A 14,827-nucleotide genomic window follows, 5' to 3' on the forward strand; every position below is an offset into this window, starting at 1 on the left:
CTGACAAATGCAGTTAAAAGTGGAAAAATAATTTGAGCGAAAAACCGAAACGAATTCCGAATTGCAATATTCCACATTCCTGTGCACAGATTGGAGTGTTTTTATCGTTGTCTCTGGTCCCAATGGCATTCCCCAATGCATATTTCTAGCTTCGAGTGCGAAATATTTTTATATATTTCGTACAACAATTCACGGGGCAGGAAGGGGGAGGACAAATAACCATGTCGCACGATCATGTTATACATTTTATTCAAATAACCAGCCGCAAGGCGAAACCACTTTTCACTTGGGACCTGCCATTTTTCACAGCTTTTCCCCGTACAAAATAAACTTTTCCACAACTTTGCTGTTAAGGGGGGGGGCTACATAATCGTATATTTATGCGTTAGCGTTTCTCCACATTAACGATGGGGCCTTCACCTGCGCTGGCTTGAGCCAGCAGCAACTTTTGGCCTGAGCCATTTGGCCAAAAAGGCAATTAGGTGATGTGGCTGCCATGGAGCACTCCTTTGGGCCAGGATTACCAGATGGCAGAGACCTACATACATATGTATGTAAATTTATGCCGGAAACGTGACGCAGGAAAACCAAGATTATCTCACGTTTCTGTTTCTGCTTTTCAATGGTCTGCACTCTCCAAAAAAAATATCAATATTGCTTCAATATTTTGGGTTAGTGGAAAATTTTCCCTTCATAAATTTTAATAAACGCTGAAACTTTATGGAACTTTTTTGGTGTCCCTTTTGGACATGGCTCTGACCTCAACAAAGGCTGAATCTCGACCTTGGAGCCACAAAGGAGCCTTGAAAGCCAACAAAAAAAAAAGAGGAAGCCGCCTAACCATCTTTTACTTTGCCAAAGGGATTCCATGGCCCAGGGCCCCTTTCAATACTTTGTCTTTCACTTCTTCCAGACGACACGACACGGCACGACATGCAGCGTCAAATCTTGGGTACCAAAGTCGGCATATTTCAATTTGTTCAGCCTGCTGCCCCCGCCGGGAAAAACGACAAGAAATTAAGGCATTTTAAATGCTTAAAGCCGGCAACCACGAAGGAGTTTAAGTGTTGGGTTTTGGCCTGGTTTGACACGCCATTTGCGTTTTTGCTGCCGACTGGCAAGTGACGAGTCGTACAAATAATTTGACAAATTGCGAGCCTGGGCGTAAAGCCACCCTCCTCCTGCAGCATTTCCACATTAAAATTCATATGGAGTTTTCCTTTTTATTGTATGCCCCATAAGCGGCTTAATTGCGCGCCTTTTGATGGGATCATAACCAAAACCCAAATCGGTGGAGGCACACATGTGTCCGCCCAGCATTGTGCTGTGAAATTTTTGTAAAACACATTAATTAAATCAAATAACTCAAAGTTGAATTGCTAACCGAGCAATTTGTTTGAATTGCGGTTCGAGAAGAAACAGAAAGACGCCCCCCGAATGAAAGGAGCTACACAGGGATGCCCTGCAACAGAGAGGGTATGCGGGTTTTCAGCAGCCGCTTGCAAAGGCAAAGAGGCAAGGAATTTCGAAACCTATAGGGTAGCTCCTTAAGGGTATTTAAACCTTCGACCGCTGAAGCACACACCCTCCCTTTTGTTCCCGGGGTGATAAAAATTTGTCACGTCTTTCGGAATGCTTCCCTGGGGTGCCTTACACCAAATTGATTATGAACTAAAAATGGAAAATTTATGCAGTCATAAGAAAGGAGAAAATGCAAAGAAAATAAACAGGGTGGGAGAGTGGAATATAATACCCAGCACTCCTTTCAAGCAGCATTGCGCCGTGCATAATTAGTACTTTCTGGGAACTTTTTTCCACTAAAGTTTTTATGCTCTGCTCCCCTTCTAGGGTCTTCCACTTGCATTTCCTCATTTTTCACTTTTTTATCATTTACCTCAGGGGAAAGTGCGGCTGGGAAATGGAAAATACAGGGCCGGAGCGGCGTGAAAGTATTTTGTTGCCAGAGGGTCCTCTCGGGTTGAGTCGAACGGCACTTGTTGCCCGGAAAAAGGCAAATAAATTCACCCCCGGTAAGACCCCTGTACTAAATATGGTATATAAACTAAGGTCAGGCTAGTGGAGAGTAGCTTAAAAATAACAAAAACATTTGCTGCTCCAATTAGTCGGAGAGGAGGAGTCAGTCCTCTAAAAAACTAAAAGAGGATACTGTTGTCCGTGGCAGGAGGTTTTTGCAAATTTAATTAGCCCCCCAAAGAGGAGCAGAAGGATAAGTACCTACCCTCTACCCTGGGGCCGAAAATTGAGTACAAAATGGCAAAATAATGCACAGACAGAGACGCTCCGCTCCTCAAATATTATAATTAAAATTTGTCTAAAATTAAGACTCGCAAACAGAGTACGAGCCGGCCTTTCTGGTCCATTAGAGATGGTTACGTGCTGATGCCATGGCCATAACACTTCAAATGTAATGGCCATGGCCAGATCGATGGACCAGGCACACTCACAGATAAACTCACATGGCCAATGTCCGGCTGAATGGGTCCAAATGAGCCTTTTTTATGGCCAGCGTGAAGGAGTAAGGAGATGTTTATCCAAAAGGAAGATAAATGGCCCGAGAAGCGGGATAGTTTGACCAACTTTTAGTGGCAAAGAAGCTAAAGTTTTGTGAGAGACAAGCACTTGACCCAAATCGACAGTTAATTAAGGGCTTAAATGTCTCTCAGATGAACCAAAAGCCAGAAGTTTTCTCTGCCTCAAAATCCATCTCCTGCCCCCCGAAACTTTTGCATTTTAATTAGCAGACTACTCGTATTTGCCACTGAACAGTCGCAGAACAGGCCATAATCTGTTTGTGGATATGGGAATATCCTGCTAAAAATACACACCGAGTGTGCCTCGGATTTCGTTGACATTCAAATTATATTTGGCGCAAAATGCAAACAACAAGCGAGACTTTTCAGTGATTCCTACCGCCAAACAAAGGGAATTTGTCTGTGGGATAATATTTGAACAAATAAACCAATAAAAAACAAGCACAAAACAAACAAAAAACTGCCATTGACGTCAACGATAGCGACATTTAAATGGAAAATAAAAAGACAAAAAATGAAAAAATAGAATACCAAAAATTACGCGGCATTCTTTGATTTCGTTTGATATACGCTCGCAGATATTTTTGGTAGCTTGTTAATGAAGACTAAATTTGTCCGTATTTCTCGTATTTGCTTATGAAATTGAGATACGCCACCAGGCGGCAGGGCAACGGAGATGGGATATGGCGCTGAAGGTGAAGGTCGGTCATAAATGTGTCTATTTAAGCCGAAAAGCGAGTAAAAACCTGATACACAGTTAAAGATGGGTATCGAAAGTGGTGAACTGAGTTGGAAATGCTAGACCAAGCTTTGAAGTATTTTTGGCTGGAATTTTCTGGGCAAAAAACGAGTAGGGAAACTACGAGAATTTTTGGGGGTATTTAGGCTGGGAATAAATCATTATAATCTATCTAGAAAATAAATGTTATTCTGCCTGCAATGTTTTTTGATGGATTAACCTTAAAGGATCAATTCTGAACGATAAATATGTACTGGGAAATAAATTCTGATTTAAAAGATTAAAATTTGTAAGAAATTCTACTTTCTTGCCCAAGAATAAATTTTGAATATTTTAGTAAATATTTTATTACAAATTTAAAGTATTTTGTAAAAGAATTGCCTTTCTTTGGTAATATAATAGCAATACCATTCAAAGCAAGCCCCAAATCGGGTTACCAAGCAATTATTTCTGCACCAGCTATCACTTGAGATTTCCCTTCAAGGAAAACCAACTCAATCTCATTTTTCCCGCTTGAAATGTGGAGAGATTTGCCCCTGAAATACTGTTTTTTTGACTCACTTGAGCATAAATGTCATATCATTTGGCAGAAGCTCCTCGGAATATTTGCATAACTAGAATTTAGGGAGCCCCGAAGCTGCACACAGACAGAGAGCGAGAGAGAGAGATTTGCATAAATAAATGTACAGAAAAATGGTGAATAAATTTTGCATTCGAAAATACACGAGTGTTCCCGCATTTGGCGTGCATTGCATGGAGAATCTAATTAAAGAAAAATCCTGGAACGTGTTGCAGCAGCGACAATTCCTAATTGAGATTCCATCAGAGTTGCCATCATTTGCACAGTTAGTTAAACAACCCTGGCAGCCCGTGGGACAGTATTTGTTTAATGCTCTGACAGCCGCTCCTTCAAGCGTTCGTGTAGCACTCCATCCAACACCCAACAGCCAACACCCGCCACCCACTCGAAGTTCCCATTCCCTGGGTCACGTCGCAATTGCAAATAGAATTGAAAATTCCACGCCTTTCTCCTTTGGCTTTGCCTTTGCCTCTGCATTGGCTGTGCGGCGTAGTATCTTTGGTCCCTCTGCTACCCTGTGATTGTACGGGTTTCCACAGGATATGTTGTATATGTATGGGATATGTTACAGCGGAAAGAAAGTGAAATTAATTGGAAAACACCAAACTCGAGCTCTCTCTCTTCGTTTCTGCTTTTGAGCCACATTTTCTTATGCAGTCGATATTTTTATATCCAAAATACTGAAACTTGATCGAAATATATATAATTTCTATAACTATTTAATTCCATAAAATCTTAAGGATCGTAGAAATTTTTGAGGCCAAAGACTGCACCAAAACTGTAGATATTCCCTTCCTTTTCTTCGAATTTTGAAGAAACCCAATTATTAATACATATTTCCAGTTTTTTACAGGTCATCCCCTAGTTGGAACCTCCATCATTCCTGGTTAAATTGGTTTTTTCTATTGCGCAGAGATTCAACATTTAAACGCTTTTCTCTGCCCCTAAAAAATCAAAGCACGGCCCTCGACCACACAGCAGGTGTTGGGCCGTTCCTAAAATTTTCCCCTTGGAAAATTACCAAAGGCTAATTGGAAAATCAGAATAAATAAAACAGGGGATTATGTAAATTAGAGATTTATTTATGGATTGTGCAGAAGTCTGCAACTTAAAGCCTTGTCGACTCGAAAGTAAAGCACTTTTAATTGACCTTTAATTCTGTGGCCGCGGCTTTTCTTTGCTGAGTGGATATCGGTGCGTATACTTTATATATGGGTCGAGTATGGGTCGTAAATCAAGCGGCTTTCTGGCATGTGGCATGATGAATGTGAAGTATCCAATGGCCAGTGTGCAGTGTCGAGTGGCAGCAGCGGCAGAGTTCGTGCGACTGTGTCTTGAAATTTATTAATTTATTTAAGGAACAAAAGTGAACGAATCATGGCACAAGAAGATAATGAACAGCGAAAAGTTAATGTATTTTAAACAGAAACCAGTCGAGAGTAGTCCGCATAATGTGCTCTTTAAATTAGCAAATAATATTCGTATTTCTCCCCATTTCTTTGGCAAGTGTCCTGGCCATTTTCCATCATTCTGTCGCCTCATTTTGCAATTCCCAGTTGACATTTGTCTGAGGCGTGCCGTAGGTGGCGTGTGCACACATCTAAATAAATAATGAGAGGGGAAAACCGCTATTGAAAGGGCAATTGACTGGAAGAAAAGGTAGCCCCAAGAGCAATGGCCAAGAGCTGGGTCGGCTCCGAGTGGAGTGTGCAAATGTTTGGACATCGGTCAGGTGGCGGCGGAGAAATGTCTGAGGCAATTCTGTTCTTGATTTGTATACGACCCACTCGTGTATTTTGTCCTGTCCACAGCCTGACAGGCAGGTAATCACGGGCACGTGCCCCGATTTAGCCTGTGGCCGAGCCCCATGGAGTGCGTTAGAAAAAGTCAAAGTTTTTCAACGAGTTTTTCCCCGTCATCCGCTTAACATTAATTTTTTTTTTGTTCTGTGGAACTGATTAAATATTCTCCAACGAAAGTTTGGAGTTTGGATTTATTCCATTAATATTTACCCACGGCTTGCCACAGCACACTTTTCCAGGGTTTCCTTTGGCCAGCCAGCCACCCAGCCAGCCAGCCATCCATCCTCTTGTCCAGAACAAACAGAAGCTGCAGTCAGCATCAGTTTTTCCTGACACAAGTGCCACGAGCACGAGTGTGGCACCTCATCAACACGGATGAACATGATGCGTCCGTTCGTCGTGAGATCTCCTCATGCATTTGGGAAAATTCTCTTTAGGAATTGCAAAATTTTGCACGTTTTGTTTGCGTTTTATTAGAGAACCCCCCAAAGACAAGGGTTAAGCTCTGCTGCTCTCTGCTCTCTGCTCTCTGCTTTCGGTGTTCGGTGTTCGGGGCAGATGCCAACAGTTGGAGTGGCTTTCAGGTCTGATGACTGACTCTTACCGTTCCGACAGTTGACTTTGTTGGTTCAACAATTAATCATAATGCGGCAAGACAGACAATCCTGAGGGAACCTCCTTCCTCCAATAATAACACTAACCATGTTAAGAAAACGTTGGCATGCCTCGAAAATTTATGCACACCCCTTATCAAAATGGTTTTCCGGTGGCATGGACGTTAGTTTTTGGTTTGGCGAACAAAGGTCCTGCGTGGGCGTGGGCGTGGCGTTGCATTGTTGCCGACAGTTGCAGCCAGGCGAGTGAAATGTTTAACAAGCGCAAAATTCGCAGCAAGGAAAAGCCTGGAAAAGGAAAATCGCGGGGGCGAAAGACGACAAAGAGATAACAAAATCCAGCGTGCTGTTTGCTCTCTGCTTCTGTTTTTTCTTTCCCTTTTTTGGGTAGGTTTCCTTTTCTTGTTCCTTCTTTTGGTTGCTTGTCCGCCTCCTTCCTTTCGTCTTTGGTGATTTATTTTAGGCGTTATTTTTGTTGTTAAGTTTGATACCCCTTGAGGTTGCAGTTCAAGAGAGGGGATATATGGTTGGTGGACGGGAGGGTGGAAGCTAATTTATTGCTAAGCAAAGGCATTGCGGGCAAAAGATTTGTATTCATTTAGTAGCCTTTTTTGGATAGAAAACCCGCTAGGTTCTTAAATATATCACGATGGAAATGTACATAAAAAAAATATTATAAATAAATATGGCATATCAGAAAAATACTAGACAAAAATATCAGAGAAAACACTGGAAATGCAATTGCTAGTAATATGAAAAAAAAATACTTAAGATAATACCAAAAAAATACTTTAAAAAATATCAGACAAAATACAGGAAATGCCAAAAAATAAGTACCACAAAAATAATGTTCTATTGCATAAAGTATTCAAAATTAATAAGTTAATAATACTTTAGATAATGCCAGAAAAATACCTCAAAAAATACTATAAAAATACCAGAAAAAATCGTAGAATATTCCGGAAAAATACTACACAAAAATACCAGAAAAATTACTATAAATAATACAAAAAAAATACTAGAAAAATACCACAAAATCTTTAGAAAACTCAAAAACTTTATACCATTGCACAAAAAAAAAACACCAAAATTAATAAGAACCACGTCCTTCCACGCATCCCCAAATAGACCAAATTTTTTTTATGGTTTTTCTTTTTATTTTTGTTTTGGTTGCAGACTGTGCTGAAAATTTAATTAAATTTTCTGGCCCTAGTTGTTAACAACAGCCGACGCGACGCAACGTCTCAGTTAATCTTTTGATTAACTCGCAGTCAGACAATGCGACTGCATGTTTCTCTCTCTCTGGGCCTGACAACTTGATAATCTTCAGAGACCCAAAAAAAACAAAAATGGCCATGCCCTCATCCCAGTTGCGACATGTGGCAGCAGCATTTGATGAAATATAAAACTTCAAAACGAGTCTGACAGCTGCTGACATTGCCATCGTGCTCACTCCAAATACTTTTGAGGCTGGGGTTTTGCCGATGGCTGCACATTGCGCATACGTCATGTGGCACGAATTTCAATATCTACGAGTGCCACAGGATTTATAATGCATACACTCTTCCCAGATTTGTCATCTGGTGGCTGAATCAACTGTCATCTTATGTGTATTCAAATGCTCAGCAATTAATCTGCTTATCCGCCCACAAAAACTGACAGACAGCCAACGTGATTGCCCATTTTGCCAATATTTTCCAGAGAAAATCCACCCCCCAGGCTCCAGGCATTCTCTGGAATGCAGTCATTGGACTTTCGAGCAAAGAAAAGGAGTCTCAGGACATTTTTTATAAGGACATTGTGAATTTCTCTAGAAAAATGTCTTTTTATCTCACATTTTCAGGCGTCAGACGCAAACCTTTGTGTTTCAGACCTTGTTTCTTTTGTTTATTTCTTTCTTCGTTCCTTTTGAAATACTTTTTCTAAAGCATTTCATTTTCAATTATCAGTTCGAAGCAAGATCAAAATCGCAATGTCTGTCCATTGAGGTATTGCAATTTTTGTGAAAGGTTTTTCCAAAGAATCCATTATGAAATGATGGAAAAGGCATCATATTAGGGCCTTCAATGGTTTCAACCAGTATGTAATCTAATGTAGTCTAATGAATTTTAAGACGATTAATAATCGATAAACACACAAATTTACAATCAATCGGTGTTCCTCTTGCATAGTCATGCCTCTGCCTTGGTTTAGACAACTTATAAAAGGAGTTTCAGCAAAATTGTAACGCCCTTCAGATCCAAATAATATTTTTTAGTCGATTTGTAATCGATAAAGTTTGTTTGCGCACCAATTTTCTCCCGTTTGATGACTAGAACTTTGGCCAAAAGCTAACCAAAATGAAAGTTGAAATCGATTTCGAGGGCGTCGCACATGTGTGTGCATTCTGCAGAAGACCCGACCCCCACGGGCTGGACACCCGAAACCCTTACAAAGTGATACAAACTTTTATGGCATGCTGCTGGCCCCGGTTATGGCCATAAATGGAGGCAATTACCAACACCTCTTAATGCTGCGAAAATTGAAGTGAAATAAACAAAATTAATATGCTGCCACCCGCTGGGGGGCTGTGTCTCCCTGAGGCACGTCTAAACACACTGAACCGCCCGCTGATGCTGGCGAGATGCCTGTGGGCGGGGGGAGGTCATGGGTCACGATACAGTGCACAGCATATGTATATGGACGCTAAGGAGCTGGAAATTAATTGTTATGCATGTGTTTGCCAGCCAACGAGGCAAACAATTAAGGAATGGTATCTTCTCTCAGAGGACCAGAGTCCTTCAAATGACTTTGCATTCATTCATTAAGCCACCGACATGATGGCGTTTCAGAAGCATAAAACTAAATATTGTCCGGCATTTCCAAATGTCAACAGGGTTGCCCTTTCGAAAGCGGAAGGGATATACGTATCAGGGATCGGCCGTCCGCCACACACAATCTCTGTACGTCAGTGCTTAATTAAAACTCCCTGGACAACTTTATTTCACTTCCAGAACCAGGGGTCCGGACCGCTGTCAAATTAAGGCCCAGGCAGGCTGTTGCACAAGTCTGTGGTTTCCTGATTCCCCTGATTCCCCGCTCCGACACTCGCCGTCTCTTTGGCTGAAACTAATTTCAGCTAGATGATGTCAAGTCATTAAGTTATATGTGGCCTGGACTCCTGACCCTAAAATAGCCTTGAGCTGTGCATGAGATACGAGACCACAGACCAAAGTTCAACCAACTTCCAGTTGCTACAACTTGTTGCATGAAATTCGCAGAAATCTACAAGAATTCCTGTGGTATTGCTTATTGCAGTTTGGAAAGTCTGCCTTATGGTGGACACATATGCCCTCAGATGAAAAATGGTAATGGTAAGACCCTTACCCCCTTGCCCTTCGAAATCCGTACGATTAAGGCACCCACTCTTCAGGGTTGAGTCCTGATTAAATCTCAATATCCCCACCATATGTTTATCTGACTCGGGGAAAGCCTCCAGGGAAGTCCCTTGTCTCTTGGCAACCTCCGTGGGATTTTCATTTAACTTTAAAGCCAGAAGCAAAGCCAAAGCAAATGGAAGCCTCTGATCTCTGTAGGCGCGCAATATTTCCCTTTGTCAAGCGCTGCCTTGCTGCCAAATCTCACCTGGCTTTTGGCTCCGGGTGATTAAGCTTCTTTTATCAAATATTAAGCTAAGCCCAGCAGATGGGTCATTCAAGTCAAGGGCCGGCTTAAAGGCCAAGAGCCTGGTCTGTGTCCTTCGCGATGCTCTCTTCAAGTCAATATTGATATTGAGATAGATGCTGGCAATTGGAAAGTCCCCTCCCGCTTCCCAATCGAAAAGTTTCCTTATGCCGTGGAATTTTTGATATTTGAAAAGTTTGGCTGCGTGCTCTCTCAGCGGTCTCTGCAATATTGGCAAGACAAACAAACATATAATCGTTAAAGTTTTAATTGTGCTGTGTGCAAATGATGTTTTTGTTACCATCCAAATTCAGATGCCACAAAGTTTGAGCAGCGGCATCGTCTTAAAGAGACAAGGGCCTGTAGACGAATCTGGAAGCTCTTTAAAAATCTCCAATAGCAAAAGCCAACCAACCTATGCCAAAACCCTCAGAGATACACATAAAATGCATTTCCCAGACAACTTTCAGGGGGAAACTTTATCTCAACTTTTCCGTCTGCAGCGGACTTTTTGTCAAATAGTTGAAGACATTCTGCAACTAGAAAACTATTGACATGTTTCGTTCCCTCTTCTGGTACTTTTTTTATTTATTTATTACAAACTTGGTTTCATGGCGTTGACATGACAAAACAGGACAAAGCACAACAAAACACAATGGAGGAAAGCCTGCCCCTGCTCTCGGAGTGATTGAGTCCAACATTTGTTGAACAAATTGCTGGAGATTTCTCTGAAATCCATCTCTTGCCACACAAAAAATTTACATTTTTGGTGAATTAATTTGATGTCTCGCCCGATTCGTGTGCTTGTTATAGTCACAGATACACAGATACACAGACAAGAGATACAAATGTCTGGCTAAAGAAAAAAAAACTTTGCATAATGGAGCGAATATCTGTCTCCTAAGAAATTCCACAGATGACACATGTGCACATGGGCAAATGTGCCCAACAAAGGATACAAAAGGCCAATGATTAATTGAAAGTCATCAGAGTTGACGCCCTCAGAGGATTTAATCTGGATGATGATGACGATGGGTAGCGATGAATGTCAGTTTTTTGTTTGAGAAAATGACTGCCAAATATGCCTTAAATTACTCTTATTCCTAATTTTTCTATTTTTACAACATGGCCAAGGGAATTGCCATTTACCATAAACATTGCAGACATTCCAGCCGTTTTGGGGGTCTTTTAATTTTTTCGATGATATGCACTGTACCTGCACCACCTCGTTGGGCAAAACATATTTCGTTCCATTGATACCATGATGATATTTGGTGGCTAGTGTGAACGAGAGTGGTGCTGGTGGCTCCAGGCATTTGTTTGGGTTTTTTTTCGTATCGCAAACAGATTTCAGCTCATCCGAACCATCGATGCAATCGTAATAACCGTTGCACACTTTTTCAACTGGTATAAGCCGACCATTGCCGCACTGGAACTGCGTCTCGTTGTGCCACTGTTGGTAGCAGACATTCAGGGATTCGTCGAATCCATTTGCACAGTCGTGCCATCCATCGCATTGCCTGGCGGCAGGCACACACTTTCTTTTTCGACAGTCAAAATACCGATCACTGAAATTAAAAGAGAAATTAGAGAAGAGAGTACAATTTCAAGATTCCACAGATACTTTTGACACTCTCCGCGACGACTTATCTTCTTTTCAGGTTGGCACATCGATGACATCTCATCCGATCCGTCCGAGCAGTCGACTTTTCCATCACACTTTTTCGATAATTCAATCACTGCCCCGGTGGCACAGTAGAAATACGAGGAAAACATTCGATCCGGATGCTGTTTGCACAACACAATGGACTCATCCTCGCCATTCGGACAGTCTTCGTGTCCATTGCACACCTTAGAGCTTGGTATCCAGGCGCTATTCTGCTCTCCCGTGCAGGTACCCTCTTTGACGTTGCTCTCCCAGCAATGGAACCAATCTAGGAGATCCGATTCACATTTCCCATGGTCTTCGAACAATATTAAAATTATTATACAAACAAGTTATTGCATTATAAGAACTTGCCACTGCTACATGTTGCAGGTGTAGACATCATCACCAGGCCTAATAAAAAGTACTCGTACATTTTGAAGAGCGATCTGAACCACTGAGAGTTTTGCCGAAGACTGATTTGACGTTCCGGGCTTAAGCTCGCGACTCGTTTATCCCAGGGCGAATTCTTAATCGGGACAGGAGAGAGCACAGTTGAGAACGCAATAAATCGGCGAGAGAATGAGAGACACGAAGAGTGTTGTGATCGGAGACCAGACGACGAACGACGCGTCGCTCTGCCTTTATATTGTCTGTATGTACTTAATTGCCAATCAATTAGTTATTAATAAACAAGATGCTAAGTCAGTATGGCTCTCCTCCGCCAGACTGCCCTAACATTGAACGACAAAGAGTGTGTGCGAGAGAGAGAGAGAGACAGAAAATCAGTCATTCTTATTCTTATTCTTATTCCTTTGAGGCGATCCGGTTGAAAGTTGCTTAAAGTTCGCTATTCTGTTATCTTCTTTAATTAATAAATGTTTAAAAGTTCAAAGATCAAATATAATCGTATTTCAAGAACCAAATGATTGCACCGCCTACGAATGCTTACTTCAGGAAATGCTGCTACTTCCCAGTTAAACAAAGAAAATTGCATTGTATTTTTAAGAAATTTCACTATTACTTTTCCTGTGGCTTGAACCAGAGTCACATTCGTTGTGGTTCCTGTGGCTGCTGTCGGTTTAAATCTCTTCAAACGTCCCATTGTCTTGTTTGTGGTAATCGACGAGAAGTGACCTTTGGACCTTTGATTAATAGGCATTTACAGGGCTTTCAGTGTCAAAACCAAAGCTTATTACATCCTTAATCTGGGCTGGAATATGGCATTATAAAAATATGGCCAAATTGTTGTGACTTGTGTGTGTGTGTTCTTTTTTTTTTGTAAGCAAAGGTCTCTGGCCACGTTGTAATCGATGATTGGGGATTAGATGGAATCCCCCAGGGATAAGGAGAGTCCCAGGCTGTGGCTAATCTCGGAGATACAATGAGGATATTCTTTGACGCTGACTCATGTTTATTTAATTCCAGACTTTGTTTGGTGTTTCTGGCGATGTTTCTGCACGTGCTGGCATGGCTTTTCCACGGCCGCAAACCTAATGAAAATTCAGCAAAAGCCATGCCGCCAAAAGGCAGACCCACATACATTTACTTGTCTCAGGTGGCTGAGTGGCAAAGTGTCTTGCCACAACAGGCCACCGGAGGGGGCACGTGCCATTGATTAGCACTCGAGTAGCATTCAATATTCATGAGAAGTAGGAGTCGGAGGAAAGCAGTCTCTGAACGAATTGTCAATCCACAAATTTGTCATATAAAACACCTAAAGGACTAGGGGACTCCCACGGGAACCTCCCAAATGTAGAAAGATGGGCGATTTACCGCCTGGACCACAGACGATTGGGCGGCCGGAATTCTACAAGAAAGTCTACTCCATCCTGGTCATTTTCATCGTGATTGGACTCCTGCAGCTGGTGATTGTGAAGGCCTGCGATTATGACTTTTACAGCGGATTTCCAGTGTCCAGCACTGTGTGGGTGCTCATCGCCTTGTGGTGCCTGCTGACCCTGCTCTGTGTGCCTGTGACCCACGCCTTTCCGATCAACTATGTGCTCGGAATTATCGCCGCCGAGGCCCTGACACTGAGCGTGCTCAGTCAGGACTTTCTGCTCCTCACGATGGCCTGGACGTATAGCATCCTGGCGGTGGCCGTACTCCTTAGTATTTGCCTCTATGTGATTGGGATTTTTATGCCGCTAAAATTTCTGCCGGGCTCACCGACGATGCTGGGTCTGGGCATTGCGGCAATCATTGTTTTAGCCTCGTTGCTAATCACACGGATTGCAACCGGGAATGAAACTATGATGTTCTATTTTAATATCGTGAGCCTGCTGTATTTCATGCTTATCGTCGTCTTTACCATCACCGTTGTCCACGACAGACGTCTGCAGCCCCTGCCCCAAGAGAAACGTATGGTGCCGGTTATCGTTTTGGCTGCCCTTTTCTTCTATATGATCCGCATGATCGCTGTCCTTGTTCTTTATGCTGTGCGCGATCTGAGCATCAAATCTGCAATAAATCCCGGAAAACTACAAAAGAGTTTCTTCCAGAAGAGATATATTCCTGAAATATAGAAGCGAATTTCTTGAAATTAAAGCTCTCGTTAAACCTCCTTCTTTCCATTCTTATCCGTGGCCCAAGACAAACAACACTTTGCTGACGTGTGCAGATTTTCTGGTCACCAATCTTCGGGATAACATTGTACATGTCCAAGTTTGCTTTAGGCTTTGGGCTTTTAGCGACACAAGTTCTCGTTGAGGCCTTTTTATACCCGATACTCAAAATGAGTATTGGGGTATATTAGATTTGTGGTAAAAGTGGATGTGTGTAACGTCCAGAAGGAATCGTTTCCGACCCCATAAAGTATATATATTCTTGATCAGCATCAATAGCCGAGTCGATTGAGCCCTGTCTGTCTGTCCGTCTGTCCGTCCGTCCGTCCGTCCGTCCGTCCGTCCGTCCGTCCGTCCGTCCGTCCGTCCGTCCGACCCCTTCAGCGCCTAGTGCTCAAAGACTATAAGAGCTAGAGCAACGATGTTTTGGATCCAGACTTCTGTGATATGTCACTGCTACAAAAATATTTCAAAACTTCGCCCCGCCCACTTCCGCCCCCGCAAAGGACGAAAATCTGGGGCATCCACAAATCTCAGAGACTATTAAGGCTAGAGTAACCAAATTTGGTATCCGCACTTCTGTTAGATCTCACTATAAAACGTATATATCAGAATTTCGCCCCACCCTTTTCCGCCCCCACAAAGGACGAAAATCTGTTGCATCC

At 42.3% G+C, this 14,827-nt stretch overlaps 2 protein-coding genes across 2 annotated transcripts; one reads left to right on the forward strand and one right to left on the reverse strand.

The window, feature by feature from the left end:
• Positions 1-10,922: 10,922 nt before the first annotated feature.
• Positions 10,923-12,087, reverse strand: LOC108157347 (very low-density lipoprotein receptor-like). Its single transcript, XM_017289367.2, has 3 exons — positions 11,971-12,087; positions 11,575-11,914; positions 10,923-11,518 (listed from the first exon to the last, which is right to left on the reverse strand). The coding sequence occupies exons 1-3, from the start codon at positions 12,029-12,031 to the stop codon at positions 10,999-11,001; spliced, it is 921 nt and encodes a 306-aa protein (XP_017144856.1). The 5' UTR covers positions 12,032-12,087; the 3' UTR covers positions 10,923-10,998.
• Positions 12,088-13,244: 1,157 nt separating this feature from the next.
• On the forward strand, positions 13,245-14,161 carry LOC108157348. The gene has a single exon (XM_017289368.2). The coding sequence runs from the start codon at positions 13,359-13,361 to the stop codon at positions 14,121-14,123; it is 765 nt and encodes a 254-aa protein (XP_017144857.1). The 5' UTR covers positions 13,245-13,358; the 3' UTR covers positions 14,124-14,161.
• The last annotated feature ends 666 nt before the right edge of the window (positions 14,162-14,827 follow it).

The sequence above is a fragment of the Drosophila miranda genome, chromosome 2, assembly GCF_003369915.1.
Source record: "Drosophila miranda strain MSH22 chromosome 2, D.miranda_PacBio2.1, whole genome shotgun sequence".
NCBI classification, from domain to species: Eukaryota; Metazoa; Arthropoda; class Insecta; order Diptera; family Drosophilidae; genus Drosophila; species Drosophila miranda.